This window comes from Myotis myotis, unplaced genomic scaffold, assembly GCF_014108235.1.
Source record: "Myotis myotis isolate mMyoMyo1 unplaced genomic scaffold, mMyoMyo1.p scaffold_m19_p_11, whole genome shotgun sequence".
Taxonomy (NCBI): Eukaryota; Metazoa; Chordata; class Mammalia; order Chiroptera; family Vespertilionidae; genus Myotis; species Myotis myotis.
In genome coordinates this window covers 12144585-12160700 of record NW_023416315.1, presented here as the reverse complement: position 1 = coordinate 12160700, position 16116 = coordinate 12144585, and the positions used below count along the sequence as shown (strand labels likewise).

Here is a 16116-nt window from a genome sequence, read left to right as displayed (position 1 = left end):
GAGTAGGTCTTCACTGTACTATTCCGCAGTCTCAGAACAAAATGTTGCTCAGCTACCCAATCCCGACCCTTCTATTTAACTACAGGTTATTTCCGGACAGTGAAACCGGTTCCATCCTAAAAGGGCCGGAACAGAAAAGGAGTCCGTTTCAAACGCGTCCGCAGAACTTGCACCCCCCTATCGAATCCTCCCCTCCGCGCCCTTTCCTCCCCCCGGACCCCAGGAAGCGCCATCAGAAAACGCCATTAAGGACGCCTGCCACCCAAACCACAGCTTTAGAAACTGGAAGTCGGCACTTGGGAGCCGAAAGCACCGGTCAAAGGGGCTGATTCCTCTAATTCCATCGCCAATTAGAAAGCAATGATTGCTAACCCTCGCGTTCGCGCCGCCCGGGACCCCCGCGGGGACCCGCACCCCGGGCCGGAGCTGGACGCGCAGACGGAGCGGGCCCTGGCGCGCCCCTCCCTCCCGCGCGGCGTCTGACGTCGGCCGCGTCGGCGCCCACGGGCAGCGCGCGGAGCCGGCGGCCGCAGGCGGGGTAAGGCCGGGCGGGAACCGGGGCCGCGGTCCTCCAGGCGGCGAGGCCGGCGGGGCGCGGGGGCGCGGCGGTTGGGCCTGGGGAGCGGGCCCTGCCTCCGGCCCGTCGACCCAGGGCCCGGGGCGCGTCCGCCGAGCGCAGGGTGCCCAGCGCGGGCCGTGGTGGAGGCTGGCGTTGGGAAGGTGGAGGGAAAACACGTCCCGGGCGCCCGGCGGCCGCCTGGCACGCGACTCCCGGCCCCCTAACCGTCGCCTCCCGCCCGCCCGGGCTAACGCCGGCCGCCTCCGGTTAGGGGAGGGTCGGCACCGTCCACCCCCTGGGCGGAAGCGTGCGCCCTGGGGGCCGGGCACCCCGTTCTCGTGGAAAGGCAGCCAGTAAAATGAGTGATCCTCTGTTTAGGTGTGAAGAGGAAGAATGACCCTCCAGTGGACGGCAGTGGCAACCTTCCTTTATGCTGAAATAGGACTCATTTTGCTCTTCTGTCTACCTTTCATTCCTCCCCAGAGGTAGGGAGCCTCTCCCTTGTTACAATAATAAATACCTGTGTAGCCCCCTAGGCTGTTCAGTGTGATACGGGAACATAGTTTTTCTTAAGATTTAAAAGTTTTGAGTGCTGATTGTATAAAAGGTGTACTTCAAAATAAACTCTAAAGCAGTGGTTCTCAACCGTCCTAATGGCGCGACCCTTTAATGCAGTTCCTCATGTTGTGGTGACCCCCCAATTTCATTGTTACAAATTGAACATAATTAAAGCAGAGTGATTAATCACAACAACAATATGTAATTATATATGTGTTTTCCGATGGTCTTAGGCGAGCCCTGTGAAGGGGTCTCGACCCACAGGTTGAGAGTAAAGGAACAAATTATAAATATAGAATGGCAATATTAAAACATCACTAGATGAAACTTTTTGTTAAACGTATGAATGAATTAACTTTCCCACCTCCCTTCTAAAAGGAGAGGGGCAAGTCCTTTGGTTTCTGTTGATTACAGATATAATAAAGGTCATACGTTTACCACCTGTCCTGTCAGCAGGTTCCACTTTGTTTTATCTCCCTGAGTTGGAAGAGTGGACTGAAGGCAGATGCGGAAAAGCTGTCTCACATGGGTGCAAAGTGTCTCACTGGGGCAGTCAAATGACAATGCAGAAACGACAGCCAATACAAGATGCTTAGTTTTGGCCCATGTAACCAATAAATAGTTTCCTTAATGTTTAATTGTAATTTCACTACTTTTCCCCACCCACAGAATTGATGAATGTATGTTGAAAGTGCTAGTTATGCCCTAACCGGTTTGGCTCAGTGGATAGAGCATCGGCATGCAGACCCAAGGGTCCCAGGTTCGATTCTGGTCAAGGGCATGTACCTCGGTTGCGGGCACATACCCAGTAGGGAGTGTGCAGGAGGCAGCTGATCGATGTTTCTCTCTCATTGATGTTTCTAACTCTCTATCTCTCTCCCTTCTTCTCTGTAAAAAATCAATAAAATATATATTTTTTAAAAAAAGTGCTGGTTATGAAAAGTGTCCAAGCCATACATTAGCATTAGTTCTTTAGGAAAGGTCCTTTGGAGGCCTTTATGCACTGACTATTGTAAATGAAGCATTGCCTCCCCTTACCCTGTGATAATCCATCTGTTGGGAGTTCAGTTTTAGATCCAGAAACTTGCTAGCATGAATGGTGAAATATACTTGTAATAAAAATGTTACAACACCTTTGTTCGTACTCGTGGCATAAAAGAAAATCTTGCATAAATGAAATCCTAGAGATGACCCGCTGGAGTTTTTAGTAAGATCTCATGACCGGGAGAGACATAAGCAAGTTTTTACCTTGGCTCAGGGTTCAGGTAGCCTTTCACAACTCTTAACTTGTTTCTTACATACCTGGCTTTCTACTCACTTCAGTTTTAGCCAGTGATACCATCACTTTTTTCTTTCTTACTAAAGAAAAGAGATTGAATCATACTGTAGGAAAAGGCCTTAGGGATAATTGTATCCAACCCAGTTATCTGTAAGGAAGGTGGTCTAGCTGATCCATGGAAGATTCCAGACAAAAATCTAGCTTTCAGTCTAGTGCTCTTTCTACTCCATCCTACCTACCTGTCATCACCTTGATTAGGTTTCTTTCTTTCTGTTTTTGATAAAGTTTTATTGATTTCAGAGAGGAAAGGAGAGAGAGAGAGAGAGAGAGAGAGAGAAACATCAATGATGAAAGAGAATCATTGATCGGCTGCCTCCTGCATGCCCTGCCTAGAGGATCCAGCCTGCAACCCAGCCATGTGCCCTGATGGGAATGGAACTGTGACCTTCTGGGTCATAGGTCGATGCTCAACCACTAAGCCATGCAGGCCGGGCTTGATTTGGTTTCTAATCCTTAATAACACCCTGTTGAGCTTTTTTGCTAATACTAGCAAGGACTTGCAAAAAAATTTTTTTGTCAGTTTATCTTTTCTCCATCAAAATGACCATTAATTATGGATCTTTTTCTTCCAAGTATAATTTTTTTCCCATCCTGATCAAGTAGCTATTTGATAGATGTGTGTGTATGTATATATATATATATATATATATATATATATATACACACATATATATGTACACACATATATATATATACACATTACATAAATATACTCTTATACATGAGAAAATATGGTATATTAAGTGCACATGTCGTTTATAATATGTCCTTATTGTGTGTATCTCCATCTTTTTATCTTTTATATGTGTATCACCATAATCTCTTTTTAAAGATTTTTATTGAGGTTTAGAGAGAGAGAGAGAGAGAGAGAGAGAGAGAAACAGCAATGTGAGAATGACATATCATTGGCTGCCTCCTGTATGTGCCTTTACCAGGGATCAAACCAGCAACCGCTTGGTGCGTGAGACGATGCCCAACCAACTGAGCCACACTGGCCAGGGCTCACCATAATCTTCAAAGGCTTCAGTCTGTATTTCATTTGGCTCTCTACTCTTTTCTCACATAGCCCACTAGTTAGACATATACTCAAAGGTCAGACTGCTTGGGTTTATATCCCAGCTCTGCAAGTTATTCCATGATCTTGGGCAAGTGATTTACCATCCCTAGTCAGTTTCCCCATTTGTAAAATGGAGGTAATACTGGTATCCACCTTATATAGTGGTTGTGGTGATAAAATTAGCTAAGACATGTAAAAATGCTTAGAACCATAGTATAGCAAGGACTCAATATATGGTAGCTATTATTAACTGTTCCTTGAATTCGGTGTTAATATAAACTGCTAGTTGTTCCCTGTAGGGGTGTTTTGTGTGTTTCCTTTTAACACTGGCCCTTGAAATGTGAATTTATATTTTGGACCTTGATCAAGGTATTGCCACTTTATATTTTCTAAAAATAAAGTTTTTATCATGTAAAATTTAAATAGTCCTTGGAATTGAAAGCACAGAGACAAAAAAAACCCAAAAAACACTTTATTTTTTTTTTAATTTTATTGATTTTTTACAGAGAGGAAGGGAGAGAGATAGTTAGAAACATCGATGAGAGAGAAACATCAATCAGCTGCCTCCTGCACATCCCCCACTGGGGATGTGCCCGCAACCCAGGTACATGCCCTTGACCGAAATCGAACGTGGGACCTTTCAGTCCGCAGGCCGATGCTCTATCCACTGAGCCAAACCGGTTTCGGCAAACCACTTTAACTTATATCAGTCTTCCTCTCCCCACCAGCTTCAAGTTATTACTTAGAGTTGTTTTCAAAACTCATTAACAATTTGTCATAATCTTAAAGTAAAACTTTTTAAAAGTTGTGTTTTAAGTTTACTTAGGTGTTTATTTTATACACACACACATATATTATATGTATGTATTTATATATACACTAGAGGCCCGGTGCACGAATTCGGGCACAGGTGGGGTTCCTCAGCCTGGCCAGCAATCAGGGCCAATCAGGGCCAGCTGGAATCATTAAATGTGTTATTCATTTCAAATGCCCTTGTGCAAAGTTTGTTACCTTTTCAATTGTGTGATGTTACTTTGTCACTCTTTGTCATTTATAATCCATACATTCTTACCTCTATGCCTTTGTTTATACCTTTTAATTCATCCATTCTAGACTATTTATTACCACATTTTATTTCCTCTATGTTTAAATCTTGATTGTGGTAACTACATGGATGTATACATATATATGTGTGTATAGATTCATCAAGCCATATATTTAAAAGTTTTGCACTTTGCTATGTGTATGTAATACCTCAATGATTATTGAAATTCCTGGTAAAAGTAGGGAAAGTCTTTTACTTGGCGTAAGTGTTAAATTGTACTCTGTAAAAATAGTTTAAAAAAATAGTTTAGAGAGTTGGACCCCTCACTCCTCAAATGTTGCTAATTGTTGGACCAATATTTGTTATTTCCGAGTTATTACCCTGATTAGGGAAAAGATACAAAGTGGTAACTTCTATCAACAATATAACATTTTACTATAATAATTTCTTTTTGAGATTTTAATCATGTGTCTTGCCTTTAAGTTATTTTCCTTGTACAGTATTTAAGCTACCAGACAGAAGATAATCAAATGTCAGGTTATTATTAAATTTGGAAGAAGTTCTTTATTTTATGAGATGTTCTTATGAATTAATAATGCTCTGATATGACATAAAAATAAATTTCTGTTATTCTTTTTACTTACTAAATAATTACCAAAATGTCAATTCAGTATTCAGAAAATATTTCAAAACATTCTTTTGATATTTTTATACCTAATGTAATTGTATTGCTTTACAGATGGCAGAAGATTTTTTCATTTAATGTCTGGGGTAAAATTGCAAGTTTTTGGAACAAGGCTTTTCTTTCTATTATTGTCCTACTGATTGTTCTGTTTCTGGGTAAGTACTAGATTCTTCCTTTGAATAAGCTTACTCTAATTTTTATTAATGAATTCATTGTTTTTTAATTAAGTTGGTGTTGCTATTGATACACAGTTGACTATTATAGTATATTGACAATATAGAGAGCAGATATTGATATTTGTATATAGACAGTTAATAGATATTACTATTATACATGCAGAAGCATAAATTTCAACAGAGTACAGTGGTCCTTGGCCTCTTTTAAGTTGTTTGAAGATTTAAGTATACCAATGTATAGCCCACTTTTCAGAGATGCCAGCTATACAACCCTGTCTAACTGTGGTGTCCTAGGCACCAGGGGCTTAGCTGTCAGGGAGGCATAGAGGAATAGAATCATCAGGCCCTCAAAAGAAGTCTTAGATGCAGATTGTGTATCTTGATTAGATTCTGGTTAAAAAACAGCTACAACATAGATATTTGGGGACTACTGCAAAAATTTGAATATGGACTGATTGTTAGAGAATATTGGGGAATTTTTGTTAACCTTATTGTGATACCAGTGTTGTTATATAGCATAAGTCAGTAACCTACAGTCTGCAGAACAAATGCCAATTTTGGAAATTAAAGTTTTAGTGGAATATAACCGTGCCCGTTTGTTTATATATTGTCTATGCATGTTTCCCTGGACAACTACAGAGTGGAGAATTGCAGCAGACACAGCATATGGCCAAAAGCATTGACTATCTGCCCCTTTACAGAAGTTTACCAATACCTGTTATAGGAATATGTCCTTATTTATAGAAGCTGTATGCTAAAATATTACAAGTATCATGACATTTTCAACTTAATTTCAAATGGTTAAAACATTAAGACATAAAGCAAATGTGGGCAAAAGCAATTATTGAGTCTAGGTGGTGGAAATATGGGTGTTTATTATACCAGCTTTTCAGCATGTTTGAAATTTTCATGATAACAGGTATCTTAGATATTAGATGTAAACCCTTAAGATTCTTGTCAAACCAGAAATTCCATGAGTCTAAATAATTATATTTTGTAGAAGAAGTAGCTGAGCTTAGAGGATTGAGCAACTTGTCTGACTACCCAGCTACTTCTTGGCACTTCAGCTTTTTTTAAAAAAAAGTATTGATTAATGAGAGAGAGAGAGAGAGAGAGAGAGAGAGAGAGAGAGAGAGAGAGAGAGAAATCAATTTGTTTTTCCACTTATTTATGCATTCATTGGTTGCTTCTTACATGTGCCCTGACCAGGGATCAAACCCACAATCTTGGCTTAGTGGGATGATGCTCTAACCAACTGAGCTACCCGGCCAGGGCTGGCACTTCAGCTTTTAATATGCACTGCAGAGCATGCTTTCCCTCAGAATTCCCAGAGGGTTGTGTTTTAGGTTAAGTTTTACCAGGGCCAACCTGGAACCATAACCACCATGTATGCCACTATTTTGTGAGGAAATGTTTCCTACATGCCATAACACCAGCCTCTGAAATGGAATCCTTTTAATAAGCCTGGGACCAACTGAGAGGGTATGACTAGGTAATTGTATCAGGGTGTGAATGGATTTCTGCCTCATTCAAAAATGTCAGTATTTGTCTCATGGTACATTATTGTTAATGTTATCAATTTAATCTCCAGAGTGACACCAACTGAGTAAGCAATAAGGAAAACAGGTCCCACTTTGCCACCAGCTAACTAAATGTCCTTTGGAATGGCATTTCCTCTGGGTTTGGTTTATCTATTTGCAAAGTAAAGGGAGAGAAGAAGATGGTCTCTGCAGCTTTTACTAGCTCTAAAGTGTTTTGAGATCTAACTCTAAAATTATCACAAGAATTTCTACTGAAAACTGCCACATACCCATATAAGGAAGGGGAGCTTTAGTCATGGTTCTTTTGGTTGCTTTTATCAGAAACCAGTTTGAACTCATGTGAGCAAGAAGGGGGAATTGATAATAAAATACGGGGTTGTTTCAGAGCAAGCCAGGGAAGGGAGGAAGCCAGATTCCAGGTAGGAACTAGTAGGAACTGAAGTGTCCTTGTGTCCGTCCCTGCGCTTCTCCCTGGTCTGCTTCATTTTTCCTCATCTCCACGGACTATTCCCAAAGCAGGAAATGGCCACCGCATAACTGCCAAGGCATTTCTGAATCCCAAATCATGACTGTTGGCTGTAGCTCACATCGGTGGGCAGAGAATAGGGAAACCATGGACGGCAAAGGCAGGCAGATCAGGACTTGCCTTTTCAGCCTCAGTGTTTACATCAGAGAATAGGGTACAAACATTTACTTCCCTGAAGGGTTGGAAGGTTTAAAGGCAGTAACGTAAGTAAAGTACATCATCCAGTGTTCTTATCACTAGAATGACAGTGGGGTGGGGTAAATAATGCAAAACTAGTTACTCAAGCTTAATTTATATTTTACTTTGGAATTTATTTCATTTTTCTTGTTGCTTGTCTTCAGTAAGGTAATCATTACAAGATATTTATTTATATTCCTAGAGCCAATACCAAGTCAAAAGTGTATGTGCGTCTATGTGTGTTTTCACAGTTGGAGAATAGGCAGAAGGGAAGCAAAAAACCCAGGAATATGTTTAGTGTCAGTAGAAATTCATCCCAGGAATTTGAAAGTTTCCACAAATGACCCAAAAAAGACTGTCTCCACATGGCTTATAGAAAATTGACTATACGCCACAACCTCACCTTATTGTGGCCCCCATTCTACTTTCTAGACATAGTCTCCTTGTTATTATACAGGTGATTTATTCTGTGGGTGGGTTTGTGTGACCATTCACATTTATAAATTTCTTTGACTTTATTTGTTAATTTTCAGCATTTCTGTGTAATGAATCCAGGATTATACTTCCATTTAATTTTGGAGGAAGCTGACTCACAAGCATAATGGCCCTTGAAGTACCTTGGTTCCTCTGGCCAGCTCAGAGTAATTCATAAATACTATTTTGTGTTTTTAGTTATACTGTAGTGGTTAGAATGCTCTTACTATATTATTGAGGCAATCTGAGAAATGACAAAGGGAAATAACTATTAAAACCAAGGAAATTTTTAAAAGATAATTTAAAACCATTTTATACAGTTACTTATTTATATAGTTATTTATTAACTATTTATATAGTTATAGGCAAACAAATGGAAAATGTAAATAAAATGTGTAATTTTGCAGAAAAAATACAATTTACCAAATGAATCCTAATAGATTTATAAAATTTAAGACCAGTTTTCATAGAATTACAGGAAGTTATAACAAAGCTACCCCCTCCTGGCTGATATGGCTCAGTGGTTGACCCATGAACAAGGATGTCATTGTTTGATTCCCAGTCAGAGCACATGCCAGGGTTTCAGGCTCTATCCCCAGTAAGGACATGCAGGAAGCAGCACATTGATGTTTCTCTCTCAATGATATTTATATCTCTCCCTCTCCCTCTAAAAATCAATAAAAACATATTAAAAAAAGAAATGTTAAACATAAAAAGAAAACACCCTGATGACTTCACACACAAAAACTGTTGGAACTAAAAATGAATTCAGTAAAATTGCCAGAAACAACATCAATATGCAGAAATTTACATTTCTATGCACTAATAACAAACTATCAGAGAAATTAAGGAAACCTCATTTATGCCAAGCTGGTGTGACTCAGTGGGTTAGAGCCTCATCCATGCACTAGAAGGTCTCGGGTTTGATTCCTGGTCAGGGAATGTACCTGGTTGCATAAGGCAGCCAATTGATGTTTCTATCTCTCTCTTTTTTTTATTTCCTTCTTCCCTTCCCCCTCTGCCTTCCTCCCTTCCATTCTCTCTGAAATCAATGGGGGAAAAAATATCTTTGGGTGAGGATAAAGAAAAAAACAACTCACTTATAATTGCATCAAAGAGAAAATACCTGGGAATAAATTTAACCAAAAAGGTGGAAGACCTGTACACTGGAAGCTATAAAACATTGATGAAAAAAATTGAATAAATAAATGAAAAGATTCCATGTTCACAGGTTGTAAAATTAATATTATTAAATGTTCGTACTACCCAAGGTAATTTTCAGACTCAGTACAATATCAAAATCCCAATGGCATTTTTTACAGAAATGGGACAAACAATGCTAAAATCTGTATGGAACCACAAAAGAACCCAAATAGCCAAACCAGTCTTGAGAAAGAACAAAGCTGGAGCCATCATGGCCCAGGCTGGATAGCTCAGTTGGTTAAACCATCATCCCGGTATGCCAAGGTTGCAAGTTCAATCCCTGGTCAGGACATATACAAGAATGCATAAATAAGTGGAATAACAAGTCAATGTTTCTCTCTCTCTTTCTCTCTCAAATAAATAAAAAATAAAAAAGTACTATGCTCCCTGATTTCGAACTATATTACAAAGCTATAGTAATAATCAAGACATTATGGTATTGGCATAAAAACAGACACATAGATCAATGGAACAGAACAGAGAGCTCCAAAATAAACCCACACATATATGTTCAATTAATTATGACAAAAGAGCCAAGAATATGCAATGGGGAGAGGCCAGTCTCTTAAGAAATGATGTTGGGAAAACTGGAACATTCTCTTACACCATATGAAAATTATTTTAATGTACACCTGAAACTAATACAAAATCATATTAAATGTAACCTGTAATTGAAAAATAAAATTTTAAAAATTAACTCAAAATGTAGTAAAGACTTGAACTTAAGACCTGAGACCATAAAAGTCCTAGAAGAAAGCATAGGTAGTAAGTGTCTTGGCAGTGGTTGTTTGGATTTGACACCAAGAGCAAAGGCAACAAAAGCGAAAATCAACAAGTGGGACTACATGAAACTAAAAAGCTTCTGCACAGCAAAGGAAACCATCAACAAAATGACATCATAAAATGCTAGTACAGTAAGAGAAGTAGGATAGTTGCAGAATTGATTGTAGTGGGATATGACCTATATGTTATTGTCAATAGATTAAAATTTAGTGAACCATTAGGTATAGAAAGAATAAAGGATAATAGTTTTCAGTGTAGCTAGAGATGAGAGATGGTACAATGATGATGAGTCCTAGATGAATAGTAAAAAACAAAAATGCTGTTACATTCAAGAATTACCGCTAGTATCCACGTACAGATCATCTGTTTTGAGCATGGTACCCTCCCAAGTATGTAGAGAAAAAGAAAAAACAGCCCTACCTGAAGTCCATCATTTAGAAGTTAGGTTAGTTATTCTAAAACTGCTTCCTATTTTTATTATAATTTTATATTCCTTTATTTTTTTAAATATGTTTCATTGATTTTTTTTTTTTTTTTGAGAGAGAGAGAGAGGGAGGAAGGGAGAGGGAGAGAAACATAGATTGATGGCAGCCTCCTGCATACCTCCTACTGGGGATGGAGCCTGCAACCCAGGCATGTGTCCTGACTGGGAATCGCACTAGTGATCTGTCGGTGCATGGGATGATACTCAACCAACTGAGTCACACCGGCAAAGGTTAATTTTATATTGTTAAAAATAATGTTTTCTCTTCTTCTCTAATAGATGCTGTGAGAGAAGTAAGGAAATATTCCTCTACTGCTGTCATTGAAAAGAGCTCACCTAGCAGACCTGGTGCCCATGAACATACACAGATGAAACTTTTTAGGTCTCAAAGAAATCTTTACATTTCTGGATTTTCATTATTTTTTTGGCTGTAAGTAAAAAAAAAAAAACAACAACAAAAAACCAGAAACAATTTAAAAACATAATTTATGTTTCTCATTTTTTAACCAACACAATAGGTTTTTTTCTTATAATATTTAGTATACTAACATCTTCATAAAAGAATTCAGACTATATACCCAAGTAAATAACAAGCAATAGTTATAGCTTGTAAGTTTGAAAGGTTAGTAAGCCCCACATGATCTGGCCCCTCTTCTCTCTGGAGCCTTGTCTCATACTGTTCTTTGACATGTACACCACATTCCTCCCACACTGACCTCCAGCGTTCATTCATTCATTCTTGCAATGAATATTTATTTACTAATAATGTCCCCAGTTCCTTCCTACTTCAGGGTCTTCACACCTGTTTTTCCTTTTTCTCTTCCCTCTTTCCCTGGCTAACTTTTCATCCTTCAGTCTCTTTCTAAAGGAAGCCTCTGTGACCACCACTTCCCCCAAAGTAAGTAGGTCTCCTCTTGCACACTCCCATAGAATGTATATATACTTTTCTTTGGAATATCATTCATTCATTTTAACTCTTGCTTCTCCAAATAGAACCTTTTGAGAACAGGGACTTTGTCTCGGTTCTTGCTATGTTCCCAGGGCCTAAAGCAGTGCTTAACACTTAGCAGTTCCTGAGGAAATGTCTGTTGAGTGAATAATTGAAGATATTAGTTACTATTTCTAACAATGGGAGTTACCCATAAATGTGAATGAGCAGTTTGGGGGCATGACCAGCCTCATACAATGCTCTTCAAATAGCAAATTTTGAACGGCGGGGAGGGGCTGGCAAGGACTTCTTACTGGCCCTGCCACACTGTCTGAAATTCTGTTTCTGCTCCTCCTCCTGGCTAGAGGCCTCTACAAAGAAAATTATTAAATTACTAAGTACTATTGAATCTATATTCCAAATGCTAGTCTTCTAACAAAGATTCTAAATGAATGAGACACAGGCGTGTTTTGACTGGAAGACTTGGATTTTTTTTTAATATTTCCTCTTTAACCATCATCTCTCTCTACCACCATACCTAAATAAGAGTTGTTTGACCAAGGCTATTTATTTTAACATTTTTATTTTCTTAGAGTATTGAGACGTCTGGTTACCCTTATTACTCAGCTGGCAAATGAAATGTCAAACAAAGGAGAACTTAAAAATCAAGCAGAAAGTACTAACGAGGCTGCCAGAAAATTCATGAAAGAGAACGAAAAACTAAAACAGGTATTTAAATTTTCTTTTTAAAAATTTGTGTAAATGTTAATATTCCCAAGGGGTGGTATATTGTTTTTCAAAAAGAGCATTTGCTTGCTCTGGCCATGTATTTCCCAGTAGTTAGAGCATTGCCTGCGGACTGAAGGGTCCCAGGTTCGATTCCGGTCAAGGGCACTTGCCTGGATTGTGGGCTCGATCCCCAGTAGGGGCTATGTCTCTCTCCCTCTCCCTTCCTCTCCGAAATCAATAAAAATGTATATTTTTTAAAAAGAACCAGTTAGATGGGAAAGGAGAATATCTCCATGTCCAGGGCCCCTGAACACTCCCTCTGAGGCCAAGGAGCTTGTGGGGTGGGGGATGTAGAGGGAGAAAAAGAAAAACAAATGGAAAAAAGGAAAGATACAAAATTACTTTGGGCATTTTTTTTTCTTAATTTTAAAATTTAGAACTCAGATCTCACATGTAAGTGGTTTTCAGTTCAGATTAAGCCCCATGTTTTGCTAATTCTGCTTTTCAGTAAAAAGAATCAGTGGAACCAATCAAATGCAAAACAGATTTTCTCAAAGAAAGCATTCCTAAAATAATGCAATAAGATTATTTCCCTATTGTAGATTAATGAAATGCAAACAATCAATTATATGTTAGACCAAGTTGTATTTTTGTAAAAAGTCTGACAGAGAATTCAAATCCTTATCCAAGTCCTAAAGCCTAGCCTCTTATAGAAAGAACTATAAGCACCACCTTTCATCAAATCTAAATGAGTTAGGTATTGCAGAGTACAATATAAAACTTTCTAAAACCTATTAAATAAGTCAGAACTCATTTCAAAAAATTCTGCTTGGTGCTGCAGTGTCTTGGTCACCTACTCAAAACCCTCTTTTACATTTGTTGATGTCTACCTTATTTTCACTACAACAGAAAGGTATATATTTTTTTGTTTCTTTTTAATTGATTTTTGAGAGCGAGAGGTCCGTGTGAGAGTAAAATATCAATTGGTTGCCTCCTGCACGCACCCGAACTGGGGACTGAATCCAAAACCTAGGTTTGTGCCCCGACTGGGACTTGAACTCACAACTTTTTGGTGTATGGGAAGACACGCCAACCAATTGAGCCACACCAACCAGGGTCAAAAAGGTATTTTTATAGAAATAGAATTTAAAAATGTTCCTTAGATTGTATCCAGCATCTTTAAAGGAAACTTTTAGAAAATAAGCTTTAGTTTATTTTTTACTCTGTTTTGTTCTATTTTAAAAGGCATTGATTCACAGATGCCATGTAAATTTCCCTTTGTAGTAAATATAGGTCTGGGAAGTCAAGCTGTTGATACTTCTGAATATAAAAGCAAGCTCTCGGTTATTTTTGCCTTTTTGGGAGAGACTGGTTTCAGCAACAGAATGAGCCTCATTTTGTACCTTAATATTACTTGCTTCATTTTCTATCATTTGATCTTATTTCCCAATGGTAAAAAGAAAACAAAATCCTCAAAGTTTTAATTAATGTGAAGGCTAACCTCACAGCACGCAGCCTTGTCTCTGTAGTCTAACCGTGTGCCTATCTTGATTTAACATTATGCCCATCGTGTCAGATTGATGAGTTGTAGCTACTACTCCTATCCTTTAGTTATTTTCTTCCTACTCTTCAGCTCTAAGGAAATGTAAAGTGTTTTTGTAAAGTTTTGGTACTATTACTTTTCTTATATACATCATAATTAATGTACTTAAATTAGTCTTGTCTTTCAAAGAAAGCATCTTCCTCAAAACATTTTTGGAATTGTTTTCAGACCCAGTTACTATTGCAAGGAAGTTTATTTTATGACTACTGATTCTTTGATCCTCCACAGTTTTTTTTCTTTTGTTGTTTTTCTTACTTTTGGTGCCATGCCGTCCTGGTTCCCTGCTTCCTGCATATCTCTGACCCACTCAGTGGTCTTAGATCATTAGGGGTACACAGGGATGCTGGGCTGAAATCAGTACACAGTGGAGAGAAAGTCTGTGAGCTGGACATAAACTCTGCCCAAAGTGCATCTAAGTGGCCAAGAAAGGCCCTAGGTCAGAATGTCAAAGATGACTTTTATTTCAAGATATTTCATTCATGTAGGTTTTTAAATACTAGTTAAAGAAGGATAATATTGCTAAAACACCTCTTCAGTCTCTATCAAAGACACATTACCTAATGGAAAATATATTACCCTGGGATCTAAGAGACTTAGGTACTAGTCCCAACTCTACCAAATAATGAGCATTGTTACTTAGGGCAAGTCACCTCATGTGTTCGGGGCCTCAAGGCCGTAAGTAATAGCTAACGGGTGCCAGGTATCACTTCAGATGCTTTACAGTGAGGTATTAACTCTTAATTTGTGCAGTAACCCCATGAGGTTGATACTGTTATTATGTGCATTTTATACATGAGGAAGTGGAAGCACAAAAATGTTAAGTGGCTTGCACAAAATCATTCCACTAAGTGATAAAACTGAGAATCCACTCTTAACCAAGCTGTTTTGTCCCTTCGCTTGTATGCTAGCCTATTATGTCCCTTTTGATGGTGCCTGAGACCCTTCTGTGTTCTAATATTCAGTTAATTCAATGAAATAATTATGAAAGACCAATTAATTTTTAATTGCTTTAAAATAACAACAGTGATGGAGCTTTACTTCTGACCAGTTTTTTTTTTTTTCAAGTCCCTTACCAAGATGGGATAAGGTATGTAGGACAGTGAACACATGCGTTATTGTAGCTGGTAGCTGTTGAATTTCATATTTCAGTTTCTCCAGCATCAAGTCACACATAATAGATTCGGACAAGTTTACAGGTGCAGTAATGAAAGCTTATTTACAAGACCAGCACAAATCCAACTTTTCCAAGTAAATGGCATAATAATTTAAGCAGTCAGTGTAATAAACATTCCTACAACTCCATGGTTCCCTTCCAATTACTGGAGACTCTGTGACCTAAAAGCAGTGAAGCAACAATGAGGATTGTTTAGAATTTGAATATGGGCAACAAATTCATAGAGATTTGAAGAAAAAATTTTTGGTCTTATTTTTGCTCTTTAATTTAAATTTTTTTTTTAATTTTGAAAGTAAAAGTCCTCTTCAGTTGTGTGTATTTCAGTCTTCTTATCTCCTAAAAACAATTTACTGGGCTTATATAATATACTTAGTAGAGCTTTAATTCCTCCTGAGCTGCCTAATCTCTCTTATAACACAAAAGTACTGTATTTGATCTTGTGCTACAATATGCTCTTGTCTCATCCTTTTCACTAAATTGAAGTTACCTGAGAGCAGGGATCATATTTCTTTTACATTTGTATCCTTTATAACCCTACTATTGTAAAAATTTGCCTGTAGTCGGTGCTCAGTAGAACATTTTGTTTGTTGAATATACCAGCTTACATTAGAAAAGGAACCATCTCCAATAGAAATTCTTTTCTATGTCAGTCTGTTTAAAATTGTCCTATGTTGCTTTTTCACTTATGGACACTGTCAGTATCAGGTTGCTGCACTTTAGTCAAATAACCCATGACAATGTGTACATATTTTATTTTTCAAATACTAATTTCCCCCTCTCAGTAACTTAAATTTCTTAAAATTTCTTTACAATGTCAACTTCTTAGTCTATTAACAATGGTAGTTTCCATCCAGACATACAGATCATGAAATTTTACTCCCTTATGTTCTTATTTTATTTATTTTTTTAAGGTTTTTAAATTTTTTATATTTATCTTTATTGTTGAGAGTATTACAGATGTTCCCCATCCCTCCCCCCTCCATTTTCTCCCTCTACCTGGTTCTCACCCCACCCCAGGCTTTCACCACAATTATGTTTTATTTTAGTTAGATATTTTACCGTACTATTCAGATTT

General features: G+C 38.2%; 1 protein-coding gene across 2 annotated transcripts in view; it reads left to right on the top strand.

Annotated features, from left to right (window-relative positions):
• Window positions 1–396: 396 nt before the first annotated feature.
• BCAP29 (B cell receptor associated protein 29) overlaps window positions 397–16116 on the top strand; it is a 37806-nt gene continuing 22086 nt past the window's right edge. Inside the window, exons 1-5 of one of the 2 annotated variants that reach the window (XM_036327536.1) lie at window positions 397–538; window positions 938–1044; window positions 5298–5398; window positions 10887–11037; window positions 12129–12264. In XM_036327536.1, coding sequence (XP_036183429.1) covers window positions 953–1044; window positions 5298–5398; window positions 10887–11037; window positions 12129–12264 — 480 coding nt within the window. In that variant the 5' untranslated portion in view covers window positions 397–538; window positions 938–952. The remainder of the gene's footprint in view (window positions 539–937; window positions 1045–5297; window positions 5399–10886; window positions 11038–12128; window positions 12265–16116) is intronic. The other variant, XM_036327537.1, reaches the window with a different exon arrangement.